The sequence below is a fragment of the Rhopalosiphum padi genome, chromosome 1 (genome assembly GCF_020882245.1).
Source record: "Rhopalosiphum padi isolate XX-2018 chromosome 1, ASM2088224v1, whole genome shotgun sequence".
Taxonomy (NCBI): Eukaryota; Metazoa; Arthropoda; class Insecta; order Hemiptera; family Aphididae; genus Rhopalosiphum; species Rhopalosiphum padi.
Window position 1 is genome coordinate 31250056 of NC_083597.1, and position 26558 is coordinate 31276613.

Consider the following 26558-nt stretch of genomic DNA (forward strand, 5'->3'; position numbering starts at 1 on the left):
AAATTATGACATAGTGTATGTTTGATAACTTTTTTAATTCTCAGTAGTATTAATAGTTAGTAGTATTATTAGTTTCTTATGTAGGTGCATAATATTATTTACTATGTTAAAAACTTAATAAAATAAAAATAAAAAATTATGAAATAATAATATGCTAGTATTTAAAAATGTTCAATATTCACATGTTGGCAGTTTGCATTAAACGATATAAATACATCAAAATACATAAATCACGCACAGGGATTTATCATTCAGTTGTAATTTTTTTTTTTTTTTTATTAAATTGTGATTCAAATGCATAGGTACATACCTAATATATAATATTTCATAATTTTTGGTTCTTCGTCGAATGATTGTGGTAGGTACTAACAATAGAAGATGTTTAAAGTTTTCAATTTCCATATACTATATAGTTCCTGCCGCATATTAAAAGAGGTTTTCATTACTTTGAACCATAAAATATGTCGGGTAGTGCGTTTTACGAGCTCTTTTTTTTACGAAAAAAAATGTTACCACCTACCATAAAAAAGAAACAGAATAAAAAAAATCTATATAGCTCTTTTTTCTACGTACTTCGTGTCCGATAAAAACTCACTGGAAAATACGCAACTATCCTTTTATTTCCTCCTCCCTAACACCAAATACTGATCAAATTTGTCTATATCTATAGTGTCCAGCATCAGCCACAGTTGTGGTCCATTATTTATTGATCGGTCGTAAAGCTCCATAGGCTTGCATCTCCATTATCACCGTATAAGCAATCGCCTATCGAATTCTTCAAAAGGATTATCACACAATATAAAATGCGCAGAGTTCCTTCTATTATGTTCCGAATCGCGTGAGCCAATATATTTTTAAGCACATAACTACATCAATTTCGAATAGTTTTGTTGTAGTTGAATCAAACGTGAATAAAATAAAAAAATCAACATGTGTTAAAATCATATTAAGTTTATTATTACATAACTTACTAACAATATTTAATTATAACGATAAATAAATTTATATGTTTTTAAGCTAGTGAAAACAAAACTGTATTTTAGTTTTAAAAAATATACAATATTTTTTCTTTTCCTGGAATTTAATTAGGTATTAATTTTTTTTCGTGTTCTAATATATATTCATATTGATTTCCCGCACTGTCATAATACACATTATTATATTTCATTGCAATCATTGCATACATGATAACAACTTATTTAATTTACCTACCAATTGTACGTTATTTCTATTTTTAAAAAATGTTCAATAGGTACGTATAAATTATGAATATATAATTTTAATTTATTAATATAGGTTATATTTTGATAATGTATAAGATGGCCTCCAACATACTAGGTAAATAGTAAATATACATTATATAGTTTTTAAATCATTACTAATCGTACAAGTATATGCCCAACTCTGATATTGCTTTTAATAGTCAACATTATGAATAAAATATTTGATATAAATTATAGCACAATTTGCAGTGTCTTACAAAACTGTGTTGGTATTTATTATTTTAAACATAAACATTATTGGTTTAATATTTTAAAAGTAACATAATTTTTTAATAAATATTTAAAATTTTGTACTTTTATTTTGTCTTTTGTACTTTTTAGAAAATGTATAGATTTAAGTGTCACATGTAGATGATTAATAGGTTGTTTTTGATTGTATGCAAACCCTGTAGTTTGTTTATTAAAGTTTTCTAACAAAAAATGATTAAGTAATACTTTTTTTTATAGATCATTTCCTATTATTTATTTAATCTTTTTTTTTTCTGTGTAATAAATTGAGTTTTGAGTTGAAAGATGTCAATAGATATTATAAAAGTTTGAGTATAATAAAAGGGGAATTTTAATTAATGAAAATAATAATGTTATTAATTACCTTAATAAAGTTGCTTAATTTACTAAAAAAAAAAATAAATAAATAAATAACGATAGTGAGTTTGTCAATCAATATCCATACTGACTATACTATAATAAGTTAACTACATTTTTAATCCTAACATTTTTTTGAGTACGTACCACATCGATAAGCTGTGACAGTTTCAACTTTATAGATACACGGAGAACATCGCTAGTATTCACCACGGGTCTGACGAGCTTGTTGTAGCTGGACAAGAGATCATCGTACAATCTCTTTGCATCCGGATTCGCAGACACCATTAACCGGATGATCACAAGTCCAAGAAATGCAAATTTCGGCCACATATCTGTAAAAAAAAAAAAACATAATCATGTATTAGTTTTATACTGACCAAAAGTTTATAAGCCTATAATTATAAGTCTATTTTCGACTTTTTCTTATGAAAACGTATCGAGCACAATAATTATAATATTATATTATACCTATTATGTATAATATAAACGTCAACATTTAATTTAAATATTGGAGAATTATATATTATTTTAATTCGCAAACAATTTATAAAATGTATGTGAATTACAAACTTCAAACCAAATAATTTATACTTTATACCAATACCCTATAGTGTCGCATAATATTAGTTTAACTTTATGTGGTTTAAATTAAATATATTTATTTTAAGTGCAGGACAACGTTAGAATATCAAAACAAATTATTATAATTCAGTTATAAGTGAAAACTCAGGGGAAAACACAATAAAATTCAATGTCATACATTTTGATCGTAAGTTTAAATTGAAAAAATAGGCTTGTTTATATAATGAACATATTGTTTATATATACGTACCTGTCGTACCTATATATATATATTTATACGTAGTTATTTATAACTTGTGATTGTCAAACATCAAATTAAATTATATTTATTGTTGAAAAAATGTTAATCTATATATATATATATATATATATAGAAACTCTCGCAGTTTTTTTGTTTCAATGTAATAACATTTTCAGCAACAAAAAATTACAATATAATTTTTAAAAATACAATGTAGGTACTTATCATAACAACGTTTCGTGGTATTTTATTTATTAGTGTAATAAATATTTTTAATTTTATAGTTTTTGTAAAAAAAAGCCTTAAATGTTTCTATATACATTTTTTCTTTCATTTATAACGGATAAAAACAAATATTTTGGTTAAGCTTAAACATTTAATTTTAAACAAGAAATTGTATTGATTACATAATTAATTGTCCGAGAATAAAAATTCAATAATAAAATATTACATAACTACTCAAATCGTGATAGTTTAATATTTATTTGTAAGGCATTTTAAGAAACCGAAACATTTTGATTTATTTTTTACAATTATGTGAATATAATTTAGAGCAATTTCTATAATTAGTGTATTAAATTAATTATTGATGTAGAATAGGTGATTAAAATTAACATAATGATTATGTATTGTAAATTTATTTTTAGATTTTGAGTACAATTAAGAAGTGAATAATCAGATATTTTATTATTTTCGTTCGAATAAACGGGTTTTCTCAATTAGATCGAGTGACAAAAAAATCATACAACTTATAATATTTATGATTAAATCGACAATATCATGCGGACAGCACTTTTAGGTTTATCAATTGTTTCTATAGGTTTAATAAAAAACTAACTAAACTTAACCATAGAATTTGCGTAACAATTAAATTAGAATATTTTTGAGTTTAACACTTAAAATATTATATTCTATAAGACTCATTATTATATTATTTATATTAAAAAAATTATAAAAAAATTTCTTTTTATGCATACCTAGTTGTATGCACTTCAAATTGTTGATATACTTTGCAGGTAAAACATCTCTAAAATTTTTTAGTTAAATTAAAATTATTAATTATTTGATTGAATATTATAAACATGTGTCAGTTATTGTGATACATTTACTTCATTGAACAATTCAATTTTATATTTATTTGTAAAACATTAAATTGTAAAATTTTAGAATAATTATTGACAATATTACTTTATGTTTACATAGTAAACTATCTATAAACAACGTTATGATGCTACATAATAATAAGTATACGTAGAATAACAGAAAACTCTATAAACCAAGGCGAAATTAGTTACGAATTTTTTTTTTTAATAATCCAGCAGTTTAAAGTTTTTAAAATAAAACATAAAAAAAAGTGAAATATTAGGGGATAGTGAGAGAGACAAGCTTTTTGGTTGCATGATGGGCTTTGTCGTTGGGAACAAAAGCTGCTCCGTGCTCCTGAAAGCCTATTGTCTCTGTGGCTTCGAACATTTGTTAAAACCTTTTAGTTGACAAAAATGTCGCAGTTTCATCGTCTCCGTAATTAACTTTACTGGAATGTCCCTAGCTCACCGTTATGTAGTATCATTATTTTCTTCTCAGAAACATATAGCAATATAGATTGCGACATTTGATGTCATTTGAATGTTCATGTTAGAGGGATATTATCAAAAGTGAAAACTGAAAATGAGCTCCATATACTCTATGATTTGAATATATTTGCCAAAGAAAAAATGTACAAGTTCTGTTTAAAAATGTTTCATAGTATTAAATTATAAGCTTTAGTTTAAGTACATTTATTTGACAAAAGTAGTAACTAAACGAATACACTATGATACACCTGATAAAGAACAAATTTATATAAGTAATTTGGAACAATGTCTATTGTTTACGGGTTATATATTATAGTGTACACTACTACACTTTATATTATATGCATAATGTGTGTCATTCGTCAGTTAATTAAAAAAGGTATAATATTATTAAATTATTGTATTAATTTTTTTAATTAAATGTACCTATACACATTATAATTTATTATATATTTATATAGTACTTAATATAACATGTGTATGTAAATATATGAATCACTGCTACATTGTGAAATTGTTATTTTCATGACTTCAACGAAAAATTCACAATGATAATCGATCATATTGACTGTATTTGTTAATTTTAGTTATGTATTATCTATTTTCTGTACATATCATGTGTGTCCATTATAATAATATTAAATATATACATTTTTTTTTAAAAAAATGTATTGACATTATTGGTTTATGTAAAACGTTAAATTATGCAAACAGAGTGAAATGTAATTGAACAAAATTAGAAAAAGTGTTTTTCGTTAAAAACCTAATTTACTTTTGACGAGTATAAATTAACTTGAAGTTTTCCAAAAACATAATTTGTTAATGTTAACTAAAAAAAAAAAAAAAAAACATGTTGAGTCATTATAATTATTATGTTGTATGTGTAGTGTGTACCTACTAAAATTATATTAATAACTTAACCTTTTAACTTGTAAATTATCAGCTTTTAAAACATCCAACCTAAGTATCATTTGTACACATATTATGTAGTTTAGTTAATTTCATTTTTATCGTGCATATAAAATAACTGATATTGGTATCGTTACTATTGTATCGATCACAATGGTTTTTTCAAATAAATAATGTTTACTTTGTTAAACAAAATAACTACGTTTAAAGCAAGTATGAAGTATAAAAGTCATTGTCGAAATTTTTAGTTGAATTAGTTATATACATTAATAATAATTACATAAGTTAACTATAGGATACTTATGGACTAAACTTGTAACGCATACAAAAAATAATGAACTCGTGACGACTTAAATTTAAATTTGATTTTGTTTTTCACAAATTAGCGAAAACTTTCCAACTTATATAATATAAGTATATATATATTGCAGAATATATTTTAATCAACTGAAAATTTTCAAACAAACCACGCAAATATTAATATTATTAATATGGTTAACACACTAGGACGTTGTTTATTTTTTATATTTTCAGAAATGTTCATTTTGTATGAGAGTTTTTACTATTTGCTTATCATGACAAAAATCTCAAATATTCAACCGTATTAAATTTAAGATGTATAAAAATGGATTGGCTTTAACATTTTCTAACAAAATATATATTTTAATATTAACTTTTACCTGCATCCTATTCAGTATCTATAATGTACAAAATTAATCCAAATAATTTTAAATCGTTACCAATTATTTGGTCCACTGAATTAAGTACTTCGCAAAAATAAATTATACAAATATTCGAATAAACCTTTGAAAATGCATTTCGCTTTATTTTTGCTGAGTAATATTGATGTCTTACAAATCCACCAATAGAATTTTTCAAATCAGTATTTATCTTTTTTATTTTTATACCTATATATTATCCAAGAAAATTGAGCTCTGATAAAAGTAAAATAGATTCTATACCTTTAAATCGTAAAATATATTATTTCGTATTTGTCTAATGATTTCTCAAATAATTGCTAAAGACTGTAAAATATAAATAAATATCATCAAACGAGCTCGGCGGAAAACCTTCGTTTTACACAAAACAACTTTTTTTGATAACAAAATGTAATAAAAATTATTATTGATGAACAGTTCAGTACTGAAATCCTATATTCAAATTAAAAATATATATATATATTAAATCGGAAACAATAATTTATTTAAATTTACAAAAGTAATAACAATAACTCATGAATATGGTTTTACATTTCGGTTTTACTTTGTATTTATATCGATTACGCTTTCTTTTATATAAAATATTTGAAAAAAAAAAACAAAACGTGTAAAAAATACAGTAATGCAGTTAGGAACAAAAGTTTAAAAAAAACATAAATAACCAATATTATGAAAACATATATCTTAATCAATCAAGGTTATACATTTTGCATATTTTACCATAAAGTTTGCCAAAATGGAAGAATTCAAAGAATAAAATAAAAACGTGGACCAAAACTAGTCAAATAAATTTATATTAAAAACATAAGGTATTTATAATATACTTATACAGTTAAAGTAAAAGATTTTTTTTTCAAAAGATTTCAAACCAAATAGTTTGTATTTACCATATTATTCAAGGTATACTAATACATCTTATTTGTGGTTTTATTTCGTTTAGAATTATATGTATGTAAAAAGTAGTTTATTTTCAAGCACGAAAATTAAATGTTTAAAAAATTGTTTACTATAGCACCTTTAGACATTTTAAATAATTATTTCTATTAAAATATGTTACTCTTAAGTCTCAGAGTATGCATCATTTCTACGGTTACAATAATTAAATACTACAAATTAATGTGCACTTCAATTATCGTCGTAATAATGAACAATCATCGTGTTTAATACCACTATTTGAATTCTGTCATTTCTTATTATTTTATATTTTACAAATTATTCATTTTGCAAACAAAGCCGTATAATTTATTTTACATGTTGTGTTATAATTTTTTTTAACAATAAATAATAATATCATCGCACCTCTTTGCTTATTAGTTATATTTTCTGTGTATGAAACTCTGCGCCCGATCGATACAAATAAAGTTTCGGTTTCGCGCGGTTATCTGGTAGTATACGTACACACCTGAATAATGTCTCGTTGAACGTTTGGTGATTAATTTAAAAAGTCTCGTTGAAAGCGCGCTTCTCTTCGTTTTAATCCGAATCCGACGCGCACCGAAAATAATGTATAAATAAACCTAGGATTTAAAACGGCGTCTTCCCGAAACGGTTACGCGTCGAGACAATGGCCAAGACCATAAATATTGGCCGGCTTTATGCTGTACAATATGTTCCCTATAAATTCGGTGCGCCTGCTCGTTGACTTCGCGCGAGAAAACGGCGACCGGGATCACGGGCCGACGGGGAAACACGCGTGGAAAACACGCACCGTGACGTACAGAAAATGGTGCGTGTAGGAGGACGACGGCGATGGGGTTCAGATTTTCGTTCCGTTATACGACTTACTTCCGACGATAACGGCGGTAACCGATTCACGAGGTTTCGTCTATCCGAGTCTGTAATTATATTATAATATGTGACACGCGTAGTATATTCTACATAGAACAAACGCGATCCGGCGCGATACGCCTTACACGGTATTATATACTATAACTGCAGGTCGAGTTGGAGCCTTTGCAGTGGCGACGTCAATTTCTCCGGACAGACTTCGGAAGTATAAGCCACGGAGCGTTTGTACGACCTATTCGTTTAAACATTTTTTCGTGGTGTCAAAACATTAATCGAAATTCCCAAAAACTTTCTTAAACTTTTCGATTATGTTACGAGTGCACTGTGGATCGTGACCACCGATAAAACGGTTCAAAGTTGACATATTTTATGTGTGGTCGTTTGTTTGAAATAATGCAATGTATATAGTATGTGTAATGACGTGAAACTATTAATTATTACTTATGAGAACAGTTCACACGTATGCCGTATGTTATGAGTATATCCTTCATACATACGTTCAAGAGAATCAATATTGTATCATAATCTCCATACTATTAGAATGAATGAATATAAAATAGAGGTAAGAATATCATTTATGGCTTTTCATTATAAGTTTTTGTTGATATTTTAATTTTTCAAAACGTTTTATAACCATGTATAAATTAAAATTTTAAAATGCACATAATATCTTGCTTGAATATTTAAATATTATGCATAGTATTTTCGCCTTTGATTCTAATTTTGATAATAGCTAATTCAAATCGCTCTAATACAAAATCTATCAGTACAAAATTGATTCTGCTGAACGCAAATGTTCTGTGTTCGTAAGACGGAAACTAATGGATTCAGGTTAAATGTGTTGACATTTAACTCAAATCCGTGGATTATTTGTAAAAAACAAAACAAATGAAAATCACTCAAGTAAACCCTCCGGTTCTCTATTATAGTATTGCAACAGATATTAATTATTACCGTTATTTACATCACTATAATTGCAGGTAATTAACACACGTAATTTATATAGCTGGTTTAATCGGAATTGATTAAATGTATTATTATAGTATTGCAATTATAGTGAAAAAATCGTATACATTATTATGTAGTGTGATTAAAACAGTGTTAAACGCAGAACAATACATCATAATATCATGCAAACAACAATAAAATGTCATTGTATTATTAGTGTTTAATCGTACCAAATATTACGTAGAATAAGTACGTTTTAATAATATAATATTATTAGGTTGTTATAGTTTGTATAATATACTTGGATTGATTTACGTCATAAACTTTTAAACGTTGACATTTATAAATAAAAACAATAATTCATAATAATTCGTCTGCAGAAGGTGACGGACAGCTATTTTGAATTCTATCAGACACGTGTATGTTTGATTTAAGATAAAATGTAATGTTATCGTGTTTATTTAATACACAGAATATATAAATAATAATATCATATAATTTCCATGCTACGTCTGAATATTTCGTCGTTTTAAATTATCCTTAAAGTCGTCAACAGTAAGTAAGAAACGTAACGATTTAAAAGCAACAGTAACATTTTAATAATATTACAATAATATATTAAAAGTTCCTTTATAATAATTATTATAATCATTACTCCCACCGTACAAGCCTGATGGTCAAAATACGTATCCGATTACTGTTTTTAGAAGAATATGGTTCATTGATAACAGTGAAACTAAAGGTCAGGTCCTATAAGCTTTATATATCGTATTGAATGTATGCCACAAAAGACGAAGAACCAATTAATAAATATCGCGAATTACTGCCGCAGGATTATAAGATTTAATTATTATTTATAATACGATTGTTATCCGATCACTGAAATTTGTAAACAAAATGTTTATAAATCTATAACGATTTTCTCACCAAATGTCGACGTTTGACAGAGTCTCGGCAGAGTCCACGGGCGTCTGAGGCGAAATAGAATGTAGTGGATGCATTGGCGCTATTGCTAATCCACTTTTAAATTAAAAAGTGAAAATAGTTATGAGCAACTACTTCACAAAAAAAAAACAAATAAATAAATAAGTCACCGTATTCTGAAGATAATTATTGATGTGTTTTAAGTGAAAATATAGAAAACTCAAATGGTTAAATCCAACTTAAACTTACTCCATATTTACGTGGTTCTATTTTCCACCCCAAGATTAAAAATACTAGGATAATTTACCCCTTACACTTATGGCAGTCAATATCGGTGCCATTAATTCGATAGATATAACAGAATCGTAGGGGAGGAGGGGATGGTAATAGATTTCGGTCGGTATTATTAAATACGCATTGTCATCGAAATCATTGTGCATCAGACCGATTACAAGATTTACGTTCACGCAGATACTAAAGTTTAGCGAAATAAGGTCAAAGTCCCGAATGCTTATATATATATATATAATATTATTACAGTAAATAAATAGATGTGCGCCGGCGGACGGTGATCATCACAATAGATAAACGTTTAAGTACTCGACTTTCATGAGCACAATTCAACTCACGTCACTCTATATTTCCTATATATATATACATATTATTATATTATATATTATACATAGTGAAACACCGTCTCACAATATCCACTATCAGCCCTAACCCACCATCCAACAAGCGTCCTTTCACTCCGGCGGAGGGTATGAATTCCATACAGATATATGGCGATACCGATAGGTATCAATTTCTCATATACGTTGGCATCTGTCCACTAGTATTCTCTGTATATTAACTTTTGTGCGTCTCCGAATAATACTTATATAGTCGCCTATATATTATTATATATATATATGTGTGTATACGTTGTATGTAAGCGTATACCGAGTCCCTTCAATTAGTACACAGCGCCCTTATCGGATTACGACCGATCGCTACCGCCGCAGCCGCCGCCACCTCCGACATTGTCTTTTCGTCGCGGATACGAGGAGGGGTATAAGGAGGGGTTGGAAGTGGACCAACGCACTTTGTTCGCGCCGGTTGAAATTAATGAGCCGGGAAAATTGAAAACGGTCAATCGAGTATAACGCGCGGTGGACATCTAATAATACGTACAGCCCATAATTTGTTATTAAGCGACCGATTTTGATAAAATATTATTATCGTATCGTCGATTGTTATATTATGATGTTATGGTGCCGTGATATATTATACTCAATACTATTATAAAGGGAGGGGGGAGGGGTACTCGTGGGCAGATATTTTTACCGTTATAATTTTCGCCTTTTGCTATAACCACAACAGTTTTGCTGTATCTATAGTTATGATAATAGTTAGTGAGCATAATTATATATATATATATACCCAAATTTAATGGTCTGATAGATATATCTTCTACTGCGACTACTTAATCGAACGGATATTATAATATTAAGTATAAATTATTATACTCGACTATTATCAGATTACAACAACCGTTTAGTGTGACGTTCCAAAGTAATAAAGCACTGATAAAATATTAAGCAACAATTTAATGTCGAAAACATTGATTATTAAAATTCAAATAATTACTTTTTTAATTTTCAAATTTATCAAATAGTTACTTGTTACTTTTACTATTTGTAATTAAACTTCTAAAAACAAATCGTATGATACACTCAGATTTTAAGTTAAACTAGAATCTTCAACAGATATTTATTCTAATGAATATTCGTGATGATATAATATTATCATATACATAATCATGTTTTTCACTGTATAATGGAAGATGTTGCGTACCCACATAGTATGCGTCCAATAGAAACTATATTATTTAGTTGATAATTTATTTAATAGCTATTTACATTCGTCCGCCCACCCCATTGGTATTTCGTACACTCGTCTGAACATCTAACTTGTAATATATATTATATACGTAAAACATTGTAAAAGTGCTCAGCTAAATCGAAGTATTTTCACATTTCGTTTACAACAAAGTTCACATTACATCACGGAGCCTGTATAAAGTTTTAAGTATCACCCGTATCATATACGTTATACTTGTTCAAATCCTATCAAGCAAATAGTATTGTAGAAGTTTAAAATGTGATAAAAAAAAAATAAAAAAAAACCTACAATAATACAAAACTAACTGGTTTTTATACAACGTCAAAACGTCAAAAAAAAAATATATATATATATATAAAAGAAATAAATAATTGTTTAAACAATGAGTCGTTAATTTATTATTGTTAGATGCATCTATATGATATATATATTTTTTAGTTCCTACCAACTATCTATGTATATAATTTATATTTTATATTAAAATACCCCGAGGAGCAAAGTATAAAATCAACTGGACTTAAATTAAGTTAAATTCACGTAGTTTACATATAAATAGTGTTTTAATTTAATTTTCACTTAGTTTTTGGTAAGTTTTAAAAACAAGTTTCGTGAAGTTTGTACTAATTCCTAATATAGCTAGAAAAAACATGGAATTTTTGTTTTTGTTCATTATTTATGTTTATAATTTCTAAATATTTGGAACACTTAAAGCTTTTCATTAAATGTATGTCCATATAATATGAAGTAAATATCTTTTAAACCATATTTATATTTTTAATTTTATCGTAACTAAAAATAACCAAACAAAATTAATTATGTGTTATTTTTAAAATATCAGGATTTAACTTTTAGTTTCCATGAACAATATGACACACTAATTAAATTAAAATGTTCGCGTTCACGTCGCTAACATTATTGTTATCATTAGTCATAATAGTCATAGTAATAATAATACATTTCACCATATTTTCTTTATGAACTTAAAAAAATGTTGAACAATCATCAAATTAAATTATATATTGGTTAAATTATTTGTGTTATTGTGATATCATAATATTATACTCTACATATTGCTTATCGCTTGTAATAATGTGGTAAATGCCAAACATTTATGTAAATAGCGCAAAAGCTTTGAATAAATAAAAGAACACTGAATTTTCATTATCCCATTTAAACAAGAAGGGTTAACATGTTTTTTCCAATTTTACTATACGCACTTATCCTCACAACTAAACAAATGCTCTTGTTAAAATACATTCTTAAATTACGATAAAACGGGGTGATGAAGAGCTCTCTTCTATGCAAAGTAATTTAGATGGCATAGTTTCACATAAGTGATTATAGTATAGTATATCATATAGTTGATTATAAAATCAACGTTTTTCTTTAATTTTAGATAAAAATAAAAATTATGTGATTCAAAAAAAAGTTTTTTTCTTAAATGTTATGAAGATAACATATAAGATGATAAGAATTTTAGTATTTTTATAAAGTCATCAAGTATACTGAAGAATTCTAAAAATCAGAATTTGAATAAAAATTAAAACTATTATAGAAAGACGATATGGCAAAAGATAGAGTATGTACTATATACTGTACATACTAGTAGAGTTTGAAAATCACATATTTATTAATTCTTAAAAATTATAATATTTATTTGACTTTAATCGATTTTACCAATAGCAATCTGTAGGTATAATGACATATTTATTTAATAGGCTAACTTTCGTGTATAAATATATATATATATATATAATAATTTATAAAACGTGTGACGATTTATAACTTAAATATTCGTAATTTATAATAATATTATTTATTATTTGGTCTGTGGCCAACTATAAGTACTTGGTATTATATTATAGGATTTATCAACAATATTAACGATGAAAAAAATCTGCTCAAACAATACAATATTTATAAGATTTTGATTTATGAATTTAAATCAGGAATTGAAAATTATTCAAAACTGTAAACATTTAGTTATTTTATCCAAAGTATACATTTACGCATATGATAAAAATGTATTTATATACAATACATAGCTATTAGGAAATAAAAATGAAATAATCAGGGACCATTCTTCTATACAGTAAATGCCGAGTGTAAGTACCTCATCAGTCGTTATTAAGTAGGTCACTCACTGTAATAATAAATGTATTAAATTTAAATTTGCATACGAGTAAATAAAACGACTCTGATCGGAGACGATATAATATCTATCAGCATTATAACTGTAAGTAAATTAAACTATATATTTAAAATGATATTATTAAATAGTAAATACTACCTAATGGTTAATACGGACAATACGGTAGGCTAAATTATTTCTTTTCTAAAAATATAACAATCATTATAATAGTAATAATTATTGGTAATTTATAATTATTATTATAAACTAAAATATCTATTATTATTAATTAATAGTTTAAAATTTTTTTATCATATATAATTATAACTTGATTAAATACCAACTTACCATATAACTTTGTGAAGAGGTTCGTGATGTAAATATGCTTAAAATTAATCTATATATGTTGAATTTGATAGCTACAAGACAATTTGCTAGTATAATAATGATTCTGTCAAAATCTTAACTTAAAGTGATCATAAAAAAGTACAATGAATTGTTGATCAACTTTTTTTTTAATTTCAATATTGACAACTTAATGTGAGAAACATTGTGTTAAGTTATTCAGCATTTTTAACAAGTATTTATTTTTTCTTCAAAATTTATGAAAAAACAATTTATAAAAATCAAAAATTGATCATATTTATATTCATTGAAAATAAGTATTAAAAATCTTTATATAAATATTTGGTTAAGATTTTAAGTACCTCGTTTTAGAATAACTACTACAAAATAATAATTAAAAAAAAAACAGATAAAAAAATATAGTTTTTGTATAAATTAAAAACCTTAGTTGTTTTTTCTCAATTATTAAGAAAATGACTACAATTTTTTGATTTTTATATCAAAAAATGCCAACCAGATCTTTTTTGTTAGTATAATATGCATCATAGTTGAAGATCGAACCATTTTTTTTTTACTATAAAAAGTGTCTTTAGACAGAAAAAATATAAAATATATAAATAAAAACACATCATTGTAAAATCAATACATTCATCACTCAGCTCAGAACTCCAAATGTTAACTTAAAATTGATGGATAAATTATAAAATATTCTTCTACTTTTATTTCGATTAATATACAGTTCTTATTATAGTATATTCCCGTATAATTATAGTTGTTCGTATTTATAAAATGTTACATACTATCAAATGTTACCAAACAAAAGACACGCATATAATATTATAATATGTACATCAATACAATGCCTTTACTGTTATGAACATTTTTGTGGGTCTAAAAAACAGAACTAAATTTTCAAAGCCTCTTTTGGAATACAACTGAACCTATTTGAATATCCGTCATAAGATATCAATCCGCGATACGACTCCTGCTATTCACCGACGGTTTTTCAGTTGACTTGGTATTGTTGTTATTTTTGCATCATATTCATTTCGCAGTTCCACCGCACATGGGCTTTTTATGTTATTTTCATTTTCACTTTTTTTTTTTTCATTTATGTTCAGCTCATGAAAGGATCGGCTTTCATTGTTTTTTGAAGAAACTCGTGGTTCAGTAAACAAGCAAATGACCCGAAAAACATTGTTCACGCTATGTACGCGTGTTTGCAGATGAAGATTTTTATCCAAGACAGAAAACCAATACCACTGCTTTACGTGTGTTTCTCGAGATGAATTTTTTTTTTTCAGATTAAATGCACCGAGGGAAACTTTTAACATTAGACGTGTCAAAATATTTGATTTATAATGGTTACATTTTTATTTGCTATTATATTATTATATACGTGTTATGTGTATACGCATGGACAACAATAAAAATATTATGTTATATCGAACCTCATAATTACGGCATGTTTTTTTCCGTGTAAAATGTTGTAATAAATCGTACGTAAATTAACGTGATTTTAGATACAAAATATACTAAAAATTATTAACGGATTATTAGATTGACTTATTAACAATAAATTAAATGTTGTATTTGTGTATACAAATTATTTTTGATAATAATTTAAGTTTATTAAACTATATTCATTTAATAAAACTTAGTTGAAATATTATAAATACACTTAATTACTATGTATAAATCATAATTTAAAAAGTTTAAAATATAACTTCTAACAATTGCAATTTTACTATTTCTATCATAATAATAATATTGGTATGAATATTTAAAATCATTTAATTTAATACAAATATTAAAGGTTTAATACCTTAATATTTAAATAAATTATAATTAAGTTAAATTTTATTATAATGCTGTCTAAATAATGATTCATGAACATTTTTTCAAAACAAAATCATAGAAGGAATAAAAATACTATACGGTCGATCAATCTTACTTTTAAGAAACACTTGTGTATACAATATAATATGAGTATTGAACCAATGTATATCAAAGTAAGGAAAATATTTATACTGTATTAAATTTTTGTTAGTTTAATTCAACTAATATTTCATAATTTAGTGTTCTCTGCCACTATTATGTTATAGGTATATTATAGTATTAATGCATCCTGTATCCTGCATTAAGTAATTAATCAAATAAAGTAATTAATCTTTTCACAAATTTATCATCTATTTCATGAACCATGTCTATTAGAAATACAATTTTCATTATCTGGATGCAATGACTATCTGATAGTTTGGTACATATAAATATTAAATACATAATTATTGAAAAATATGTAAATACATTAATATCATTGTTTTTCAAATGACATTGTGAATGAAGTATTGATATTTTTATAAAACTAACATAATATTAGTTGATAAAATATAAAATATAGTTGTTTTAAACTTTTTTGTAATTATTGAGTTATCTTTATAAAATTACAAATAGATTGTTTAGTAAATATCAGTTATTCAGTTTTCTATTGTCGTATGTTTAATTTTGATTAATGTTAAGTATGTGATTATAAAATTTAGTTTAAAAAATAAATTTTAACTACCATATTATATTTAATAACTTAATAATATTATTAAACGTATAATAGTTTTTATGTAACTTGTAATTTTATAAATATCAAGTGATAACATTTATAATTATAAATAATATGTATGCACTAAAAATTAAAAATAGATTTTTTTTATGGATTTTTCAGATTTCAATTGTCCACTATCCAAATAAAATTTTTTCCAAAAAGTTATTTGTTCTATTATTTTAGTATACACTATACACATATGTTTAATTTACGAAATTTAATCAAAAATATGTCTAATTGGGTCGATCAAAATCAAATTTGTCACTATCTTTTAATTTTTAAATATTTTTTATTCAATTGTCATCCCTTTTATCACGACATGCATAAAAATATAATTCAAATTTATATATTTCAATAATTTATTTATTCAAATTTAAAATGCTTAGTTACTAAAGTATTATAATTTTATAGATTTTATTAACTTCAATACATTTAGTGAATTTATATTATAATGTTCTGTATTTTTTTTAAATTGTGCAAATGATAAAAGTAAAATATAATTTATTATTTATCAGACATAGTTTGTTACAATGAAATAATACAAACTATTTCAAATTAATATGTATATTGTATACCTACCCATTTTTTCATATAAAATAATTTTAATGCATAATACATTTCTTATAATATAAGAAAATATTATATTATCACTACCTATGTATTTTATTCTGAGAATTAAATTTAATGGTATAGTATCATTGCTTACGGATTCTATGAACTATGTTTTATTTATTTTAAACTCAAAATAATAACACTTATAATTTATGCTACTATGAATAATTAATAATAAAAATAATCATTGAAAATTTGAATAAGTTAGAATTATATTTTAAAAATATTAATATTTACAATATTATTAACAAATAAATAAAATTATTGGAAATATAAACTCTCAATATAATACAAAAATAACTTAAAAAATAATGTCGTTAATCCATTATCATAAGGGTATTATGTATTCGACGTACAAATATAATGCATGTCTGATTTGAAATAGTGGTTAAACAGTCGTCTATTGTGAGATTCTATCCTTATTTTTACTATAAATATTTGACATATTTTCAGGAGTATATTTTATTTTCTTACATACTTTATATTCTTCAGAGACACCTTCAGTAAATCCATGATTTATTTGTTATAATCATACTCACATATTTTCTTTTCCTTACAAAAAAAATAGTTGATACTTTACCAAAATGTATAACGTTACAGAAAAATTTAAAACTTGTAGCACGTATATTGTTTTGTGGAATTTTAGAATAAATTTTTTTTTTAAACCAAGTTTAATTTGTATTTTGTACTCGTATATCATGGTAAATGTGATCAAAATTAGAAAAATTGATCTTATTTCACAGTCTTTTATTCTACTGTCAATTTTTCGAAAAACGATTTGTAATTCTATAACTATAAATAGATAATTTAATATTAATGGCGTATGTAGAAAGTGAAAAGGAGGAAAGTAATGGCAGAACCCCACCCTCCTTAAAATTGTTTTTTATTTACAGTTGTCATTGTCTATTTTTTTAGATTAATGATCAAAATAGCAGTACAACGACTTATGACATAAATACTAAATCGTATTTAAATAAATAGTCAATTTATAAATATTTATTTGTATAAAAGTATCTATATGATTAAGTTGTACAAGATTACAAACGGCAAGAACTAATATAGGTTTCTGTGTAGAGTGTTATTGTATGATATAGTTATCAAAATTTACTTAAATTTTAAATTATTTTAGTTATTTTTTTATTAATCTATTATATTAGAGTATATTAGCATGAATATACTTTTATCAAAAAATTGTTAACAAAAATGTGTATAATTTATTAAATAAAATATTAAATGGAAATAAAGGTTACTTTTATAAGTAAGTATATATAAAAAAAAATTTCTGGATAATGAATAATAACATGATAACAATTTGTTTTGTAAAAATTTGTTAGATACCTAATATTGATTTATTTTAAATAATATAGTAAACAAATCTTTTTAAAATGGATTTTAGAAATTGTAAGACATAAAATAAGATTTTTAATATAACAATATAGGTACATGTTTTTATAATTTTTTTCAAAAATAAAACAACATAAAATATTGTGAAGTTGGTAACTTTGCAAATAAAATATCATCGGTAGAAATTTTGAACACTTGAGTTATTATTTTCTTAAATACACCAAAACAACTAAAAAGAAATTATTATTTTCTGATTTTTTGTAGTTTATTGTATGAGTTTTTTAAAATTACTAGAAAAATAAAAAACGACCTATTTAAAGTACCATCTGTGTTCCATTTCCAATCTATGTGTATAAACTAAGAGCTTCACGAAACTTCAACTATAGGTATCCAAAAAGTGTTTTCCGAGGGGAAAAAAACAGCATACCGTTGTAAAACCAATTGTTCCTTCACATGGCTCGGAGACTAAAACGAAAATGGTGTATTAAACACGATTTTCCAAAAGCATTTTGTACCCTACAAACACGCCGTACTTTAAAATGTAAACATTAAAAGCTATAGATTATACGGGATTAATATAATATGCTATTTTTTTCAACTGTTTCTTGACAAAATAAATGTGAATTTATGTAGAAACATCGATACATTTTTTTAGCTTTACATTAAATTTGTTTTGCATCGTTCATCGTTTAGAATTAAAATACTTATCTACTTAAAATATTTATAATATCAACGTAGACACGGGGTAATGTTACCAAAGGCATTTTTCGTTGTGAACAGTGTAAAACAGTTTTTACCGAGCTTACCTATAATATTTATATTTCATTATTAATATTTGTGTACCTACGTCAGACGACACTTAAAAACGCTGTTTATATGCAATTATATATTATACTTTATTATTATAATATAATCAAGAATTTTATGTTTTTTTATTATAATCAGCTATCAAAAATTCTACAAATATTATTATAAAATTACATATTATAACGTTATTTAATTTACGTTATTATTATTTACTATTTAGTATGAGAAATGGTTATAATATTTAAATATTTATTTCAAAATTTCCAAATTTAAACTTGAGTTTTTCAAATATTTACAATCTCTTATATTGTAATCGATCGATTTTAATTATTTTAATGTTGCTTAGTATTTTAGACGTAATAATTGCATTAAATTGTGTAACATAATATTTTAAGTTTTTAATTGGTTGATTTTTTTACAATGATAATGATATAATTTTGAAAATATCATTTCACAGATTAAAAGTTGATTATCGTCACTGTTCTGATAAGTAATAGGTAAACATAAATTAATAAACTATTGAGTAGGTACGAGTATTATTTACCCAGAAAACTGTTCTTATTAGTTTTTATTTTACTATTTAAACTAATCTTAAGTATATTATTTTATATTATTTTTATGAAACATCTCTCCATCATATAAAAAAGGATTGGTATTTTTTATCATTAAAAACTTAAATACTTTAAACTCTATTATTTAAAAAGTTTTGTTTATTTTATCATTTGTTTAGATTATCAGATTTCAAGATGAAAAGACGATGATCTTTAGATCACAGGAGAAGAAATCCCTCCCCGGGGGATGTGAAAGGGCGTATGGAGATGAGGTGTTGGTAAGCAAATTGAATAGGAGGCAAATCCTAATACTATAGTTTATTTTAAAGTGTATTATTTTATTTAATATATAAATTACAAAATTTGTGGAATGACTCATTTTTTATGATGATTTTTTTTAGTCATTTATTTTAATAAACAATACATTTCAGTAATTAATTTAATACAAAGAATTTATGTCATTTTATATTATCATTTCGTATTATGTAATATACGTACATCAAGGGTTAAGAAATTAAAACTTAACTCATTATGAACTAAATATAATATTTAACACACTTAAAATGATGTACTTGGGGGCAACTTATAATTGTTACCATACATTTGCATACATTCATTTCATTCGTTGTTCTATATATATATATATATATATATATGGATACATGTTGCAATACAGTTCTATTAATAACTTTACGAGTATATTAAATGTTTGTTTATTAAAACGGACGGTTATCTAGATAATATAGTGAACCAAAATATACATAACTAAAATATTAATTAATTCTATCCATTAGATGTTTTAAGAAAATAAATATTCAATCGGTAAGTACATATGATTCAACCCCCCACCCAAAAAAAGATGTATTGAAAAATGAGAAATATTTAATATACTTGAGTCGACTCTTAAAGGCATAAGTTTCCAGTTAAAATTATCATAAGTTTACATAGAAATACATTACCTAAGTCATAAACAATACTTTTACAGTTTATATACAAAGGTTAGAAAATTCTACATTTTATTGCGAATTATTTTTCAATATTTAAAAAAAATAAAATATACAAATAAATACAATTTAATATTACAGTAAAATTTTTAATTTAAAATGTTGAGTTTAACTTTACTTAAACTAATTTTAAATTTAGAATTTAGAGTCTTAAATAAAAATCTATTTATAATTGACAATTACTATTTATAATTAATCAAGAATAAGTACATTACTACATACGTATATAAACATACGATAATTGATAACATAATAGTGTGATTACGGTGGTGATACATAAAAAACGTCTTAGCTGTCCAAGCTAATTATTGAAACGAGTTAAACACATTGTAGATATATTAATTTTGTTTGCGAAATGACCATGCCACCTGATCATTCGACGTACTCCATTCTCGCTTAAAATCTACTCTTTCTGCTCAATTGGCTGATCTGTGCCATATCTGAATTTAATACATCTACGCTTAAAGACTATAATATCATTTAGTATTTGTCTTGGATAAAATAAAAAATAAAAGCTCTTTAAGTAGTAAATGCGTACCGTTTGTTAGACAATCAAATTTTGGGCACAGTAAACGTATTTCGCGGAAACACTATAGTCACAAATTGCAAAAGGCGTTAAGGATCTTTATAGAAATATAGCACTCTGAATTCATTCTAGAGCTCACAATATGAAATACGAATTTCTGAATCGTGTAACTTATCATCATATTGTATAACGAATAACTATTATATGTGTGTTATTATATATTTTCAGTGTTTATGACGTTATTTTATGACAAATACGTATAATAAAATATAAAATATATTAAAAACATAAAAATACAAATAGGTACTATCGATACTATTTTCAAAAGTATTGCTCGTATTTTTTTATTTTTTTTTAACAATATTTATTTTAAAATTATTCTTATTTTTGTATGTTAACCACAATTATCATTACCGAGCTATTTATTAAATTGCAACTTATATTTTTAACTACGTATTTCAATCTGCTGAACAGAACACTTTTCTAAAAATATCGATGTACCTTTTTATAAAATATAATGGTAACGTTGAAAAATAGTATAATAATTCTTTAAGTTTGGACGAGTCAATTGGGCTTGCAATTTTCCCTCGATGTCAAGCTCCATATTAATACAATATAATATAGCCATAAACTTTGCTTCTACATATCACACGCCGTTCAATACCACTGTTATATTATCTTTTAAATAAACTAATATAATGATGTTATTAGGTATATATGCAAAAAAAAAAATGTCTGCAATATTATAATATATTGTTTTACCTGCGGTCCGATCCGGATATTGACGGCGGCGTGGCCGTACGGTTTCGGTCGAAACACTATATTATAATATTATTATATTAGGTGATGATGATATTATTTTTATAGTACAATATGTGACACGAGCTTGAAAAAATTTAAAACAAACGGAAAAAAAAAATTATTGTAAAATTAATGGAAAATCAAACGACGAAAATTCGAGAAGAAATGAAAATATTTTTACGAAATCGGTGGCGACGGTCGTTGAGGGTGGTCAGTACGAAGATGAATACGAGTTCGAGGGAGCAGCGTAGTCACGGTGTATTCGCGGCGGACGGGTGTGCGCGACAGAGTACGCCAAGTGTGGGGCCCTACTGAAATGCGCCACACTGCCGAACGGTGCCGGTGGCGGCGCGACAGGGCTCTACTACCCCCTCGGCGGAGCGGCGCGACGGTGGCGGCGATGCGATACTACTGCACGAATCGACGGCATAGTTTTCCGGGCGCGAGACGAAGATAATACGACAATAATATTTCGTTTGTCACACATCGTTCGTTAAATACTATATAATATTATAATATCACGTGTGCTGCAGAACGATTCACCGAGCATGCTTTACGCCGATCCTTAGGTAATAACAAATTTATTCAAATACTCTGATCCGTGAAATATTTAAATATACCTCGGTATCGATGTTTTCGTATGATTACATTTTTACAATTTAAGAAGGACTATCCAGTAGCGGTATAAATTTCATCTTTTTTTTCAAATGAGGGCTACCATTTCTTCTTAAACGCAGATGTATTTTGAAAAATGTGATGCGAGAAATTTGAACGAATAGTTTCTGAGTTAATACACCTTAAACGCTAAACATCTCCAATAGATCATAAACTTGGCCTATGTTGATTTTAAAATTATATTAATTGTTATAAATAATTTATAATTTATTAAAACGGTATAAATTGTAAAAATCTTTTGAGAAAATAACAAGTTTGTACTGTATTTAATATTACATATATTTTAAATTGTATACAAAACAATTATTAATGACTATTATCCTTAGTAGATAAATATCAATAACTCAGATACTACTCTTACAAATTTCACTTTAATATATAAACATTTACCAAAATAATAAATCATCTACTAACAATTTACAATAAAAAAGATTGGTACTCATTTGAAAGAGAAACTACATCACTCCGGAACACAAATAGCAAAAATAAAACTTCAAATGTTTTAAAATACATAGTCATTGAATAATTTTGAACTCATCAGAATTTCAAAAATACGAGTAATTTTTAATAAACTGTCTTTTATATAAATTATAGTACATATACTGCATAATAGGTCAATGTTCAAGTGAATCACGTGTTTACTATATATTACACCGTACTCACTATTTTAAATAAAAAATATGAAAAATAATAGAGTGAGTTATTTGTAATTTTTTAAATTGGGCCAGTCATAAAGAAACTTTAAAAAAAAATACAAACATCATCTTGAAAATTACTATCTCAATTGTATTATTCCATGAAGGTAATGTCTACTCACATAATATGTGGTCGTCCACTAATAAATGAAACCTAATGATATATTGTAATTTGGGAACTGATAACACAAGCAGTTTGATTTTTTTTTACCGTCAGTAAAGCAGATTATATATCATGTCAGTAAGATTTTCAAATTATAATACTTACCATCAATATGAATATATAATAGATAGGTCGTAGGTACACATTACATTACGTACGTTCTCGAAGAAATCAATGTTATTCACTCCGTTGAATAATATGACAACATTTACCCCTTATAAATATGTTGGGGGATACATCTTTTCCTACGAAATAATATAATTTGAATTTATTTTTAAAATAATATACACATAATTCGTCTTTTAAATGTAGGTATTATATTAAAACCTATACTTGGTAGAGCATAATAAAATGCGTTTACTCGTGTTTAAACAAACAACGTAAATTATTTTGAAATAAATGTATGTAAATATAACAATATAATATTTGATTTTATATTCTGAACGGAGATATAAATGTACTAAACTTAAAATGATGAAAGTATGATTTTTGTGCCTGAAACCACTTTTTACAGTAGTAGACAATAATTTGCTTCAATATTTTGTCTTATATGTAAGTGAATCTAGTTAATACTTTGAGGAGTTAAAAGTAAAAACTTTCAGTTGTCTTCTAAATAAATAAGATAAACAAAAATAAAATTAGTAAAATATCAAAAAAATACAATAAAAAAATATTAAATAAGCTTGAATATTTAATACAATATTTCTCATAAATAGTTTTTACTGAAATTAAAAAATCTAAATAAATATAAGAGCTCAATTTTTTTTGTTAACTTTACAATTTTTGAACTAAATTTTTTTTTTTTAACAAGAAATAGCGATTTTGATTATTTTGTTGGAAATTATATATATTTTGGGACTTTAAATTAGTATATTATACATTAGTATGTTCATATTTTACCACACACAATGTGTTATTTTAGGAATATTTAAATTGATATTAAACTATGTATTACCTATTCATAGAACTTAACTAACAGTTATACGAATAAAAAAAAAATTGTGGTACATGCTGACAGACCGTCTCCATTCAGAATTATTTTTCATCTATACAATGATTTATCGTTGAATACTAGTAGGTACAGTAGTTTTATCATATTTGTATAAAAAAAATTTACAAATTTAGTTCGATAATATCAAACGATCGACTTTCAAACCTAATCATTCACTTTTATACTTCTTGAAAATATAATAATGTACCAATGTATAAATTTCATTTATAATGTAATATAAATGCAATATTTTTGTATACCTACGCTGTCAAAGGTGGTTTCTTTCATCGTCATGACACACGTTGCAACTATAAAACCTATTGAAATGTCCTTGACCTGACTCAGTGCATGCATATGAATCATACGTAGAATAATATAATATATTACTGTGTAGTTCTTAAAATGTGTATCGGTGGAAGAAAAGTTTTCTGAGCACTATATAGTAGCCGCGATAGTCGATACCGGTATTATAGCGAAAAATTGTATAAGTAAATTATATGTTATACATACTTTTCGAGTACCTATACGTTAATGTATATATATTTATATATACGAGATATCAGGAGGAAAACTCCTCACAATACGTTTCAATTATTACGAGAAAACGTAAACAGAAAATGCCCGGGCAAGGGTGGTGGGGGGGATTGCTGGAGTCGCACTCTAGGAAAACCTAACACTGCATTTATATATCCATTTCGGTGCACCAGACTATAATATTATATTGTACGCGCTTATATAGGGGACGACGAGGGTCGTTCGCTGCAGTGCAACAATACACATAACAATAATAATAATACAAATTGTTATTAAGTCTATGCGGTGACCTGTGTACTGTGACAACGCACCATACGTAATATATTCTATTATTGTTATTTTTTTTTTTTTTTTAGACTGCTTATAGGCGAGGTATACACACTCGCCGCCGTCAATATTTCTACTTTTGTCTCTTTCGAATCGTATTATTTGTCTTTTTTTTCACCGTTCTTGCATTACATATAGACAGACACTTCAAAATTGTATTGTTTCTATCAATCCAATCGCGTAAAAACAACCGACGCGAGTTAATCGAAAACGATTCACTATTATACTGATCTGACGATTCGAGCTACTGCACCTTTACTATAATATTTTTATACATTTACTTTTATATTAACTTTACTATATGCAACGATGTTCAAAATAATTGTCCGGTCAACACTAACACATTTTATTGCGACGTGTATTGACGAGTATTCGTATAGGTACTAACTGTGTTTACTACAATCGTATTTGACGATTTCGGATTGAAAATAGATTTTTTAAAATACATAAAACATATTTGTTACATCGTGCAGTTATCTTGTACGGTTTTATATGACTGGGTACTCGTTTATAATATATTATTATATATATTACATTAATCGATAATATTTAATACGTTTAATAATTCGTTCATCGATTATAAACTATCTTGAATAAAAATATGATATACAATATATATATCCATTATTATAAGATAAGATATATGTTTATATTGGCGTAAAAATATGTACGTATTTATAAGTTACAAAATAACTGTAAATTTCTATGACCAGCGAGCATAATCGATATTAATACAATATGGTTTAATACAAATTAACAAACCCTATAATTTAAACCCGTGGTCGGATATCATTGGTGAGTGCGCATTTGTTTTATTTGAATGTGATAAACGGTTAAAGTGACAGTTTTATAAAACCGACATCAGTATTCGAAGTATGTACTTATAAACGATTGGGTGATATCTCCGTTAAAAAATATTTCACACACGAGCTTAAAATGTTATAAGAAATAGCAAATACTTATGGTTACAATATTTTGATATTCAAATTATTGCGTTTGAAAATCGGCTTTTATTA

General features: G+C 25.6%; 1 protein-coding gene across 6 annotated transcripts in view; it reads right to left on the reverse strand.

Annotated features, from left to right (window-relative positions):
• Positions 1–22484, reverse strand: part of LOC132931604 (acetylcholine receptor subunit alpha-like) — a 160419-nt gene extending 137935 nt beyond the window's left edge. For 4 of the 6 annotated variants that reach the window (XR_009662761.1, XR_009662759.1, XM_060997482.1 and 1 more), the window contains exons 1-2: positions 22119–22483; positions 2016–2203 (exon numbers count right to left, since the gene is read on the reverse strand). Coding sequence is in view for 2 of the 6 variants with exons in the window: in XM_060997482.1 (XP_060853465.1) it covers positions 2016–2201 (186 nt within the window). In the remaining 4 variants the exon portion in view is untranslated. Of the gene's footprint in view, positions 1–2015; positions 2207–22118 lie in introns of those variants that run through there. The other 2 variants (XR_009662760.1, XR_009662762.1) reach the window with 2 other exon arrangements.
• Positions 22485–26558: the final 4074 nt, after the last annotated feature.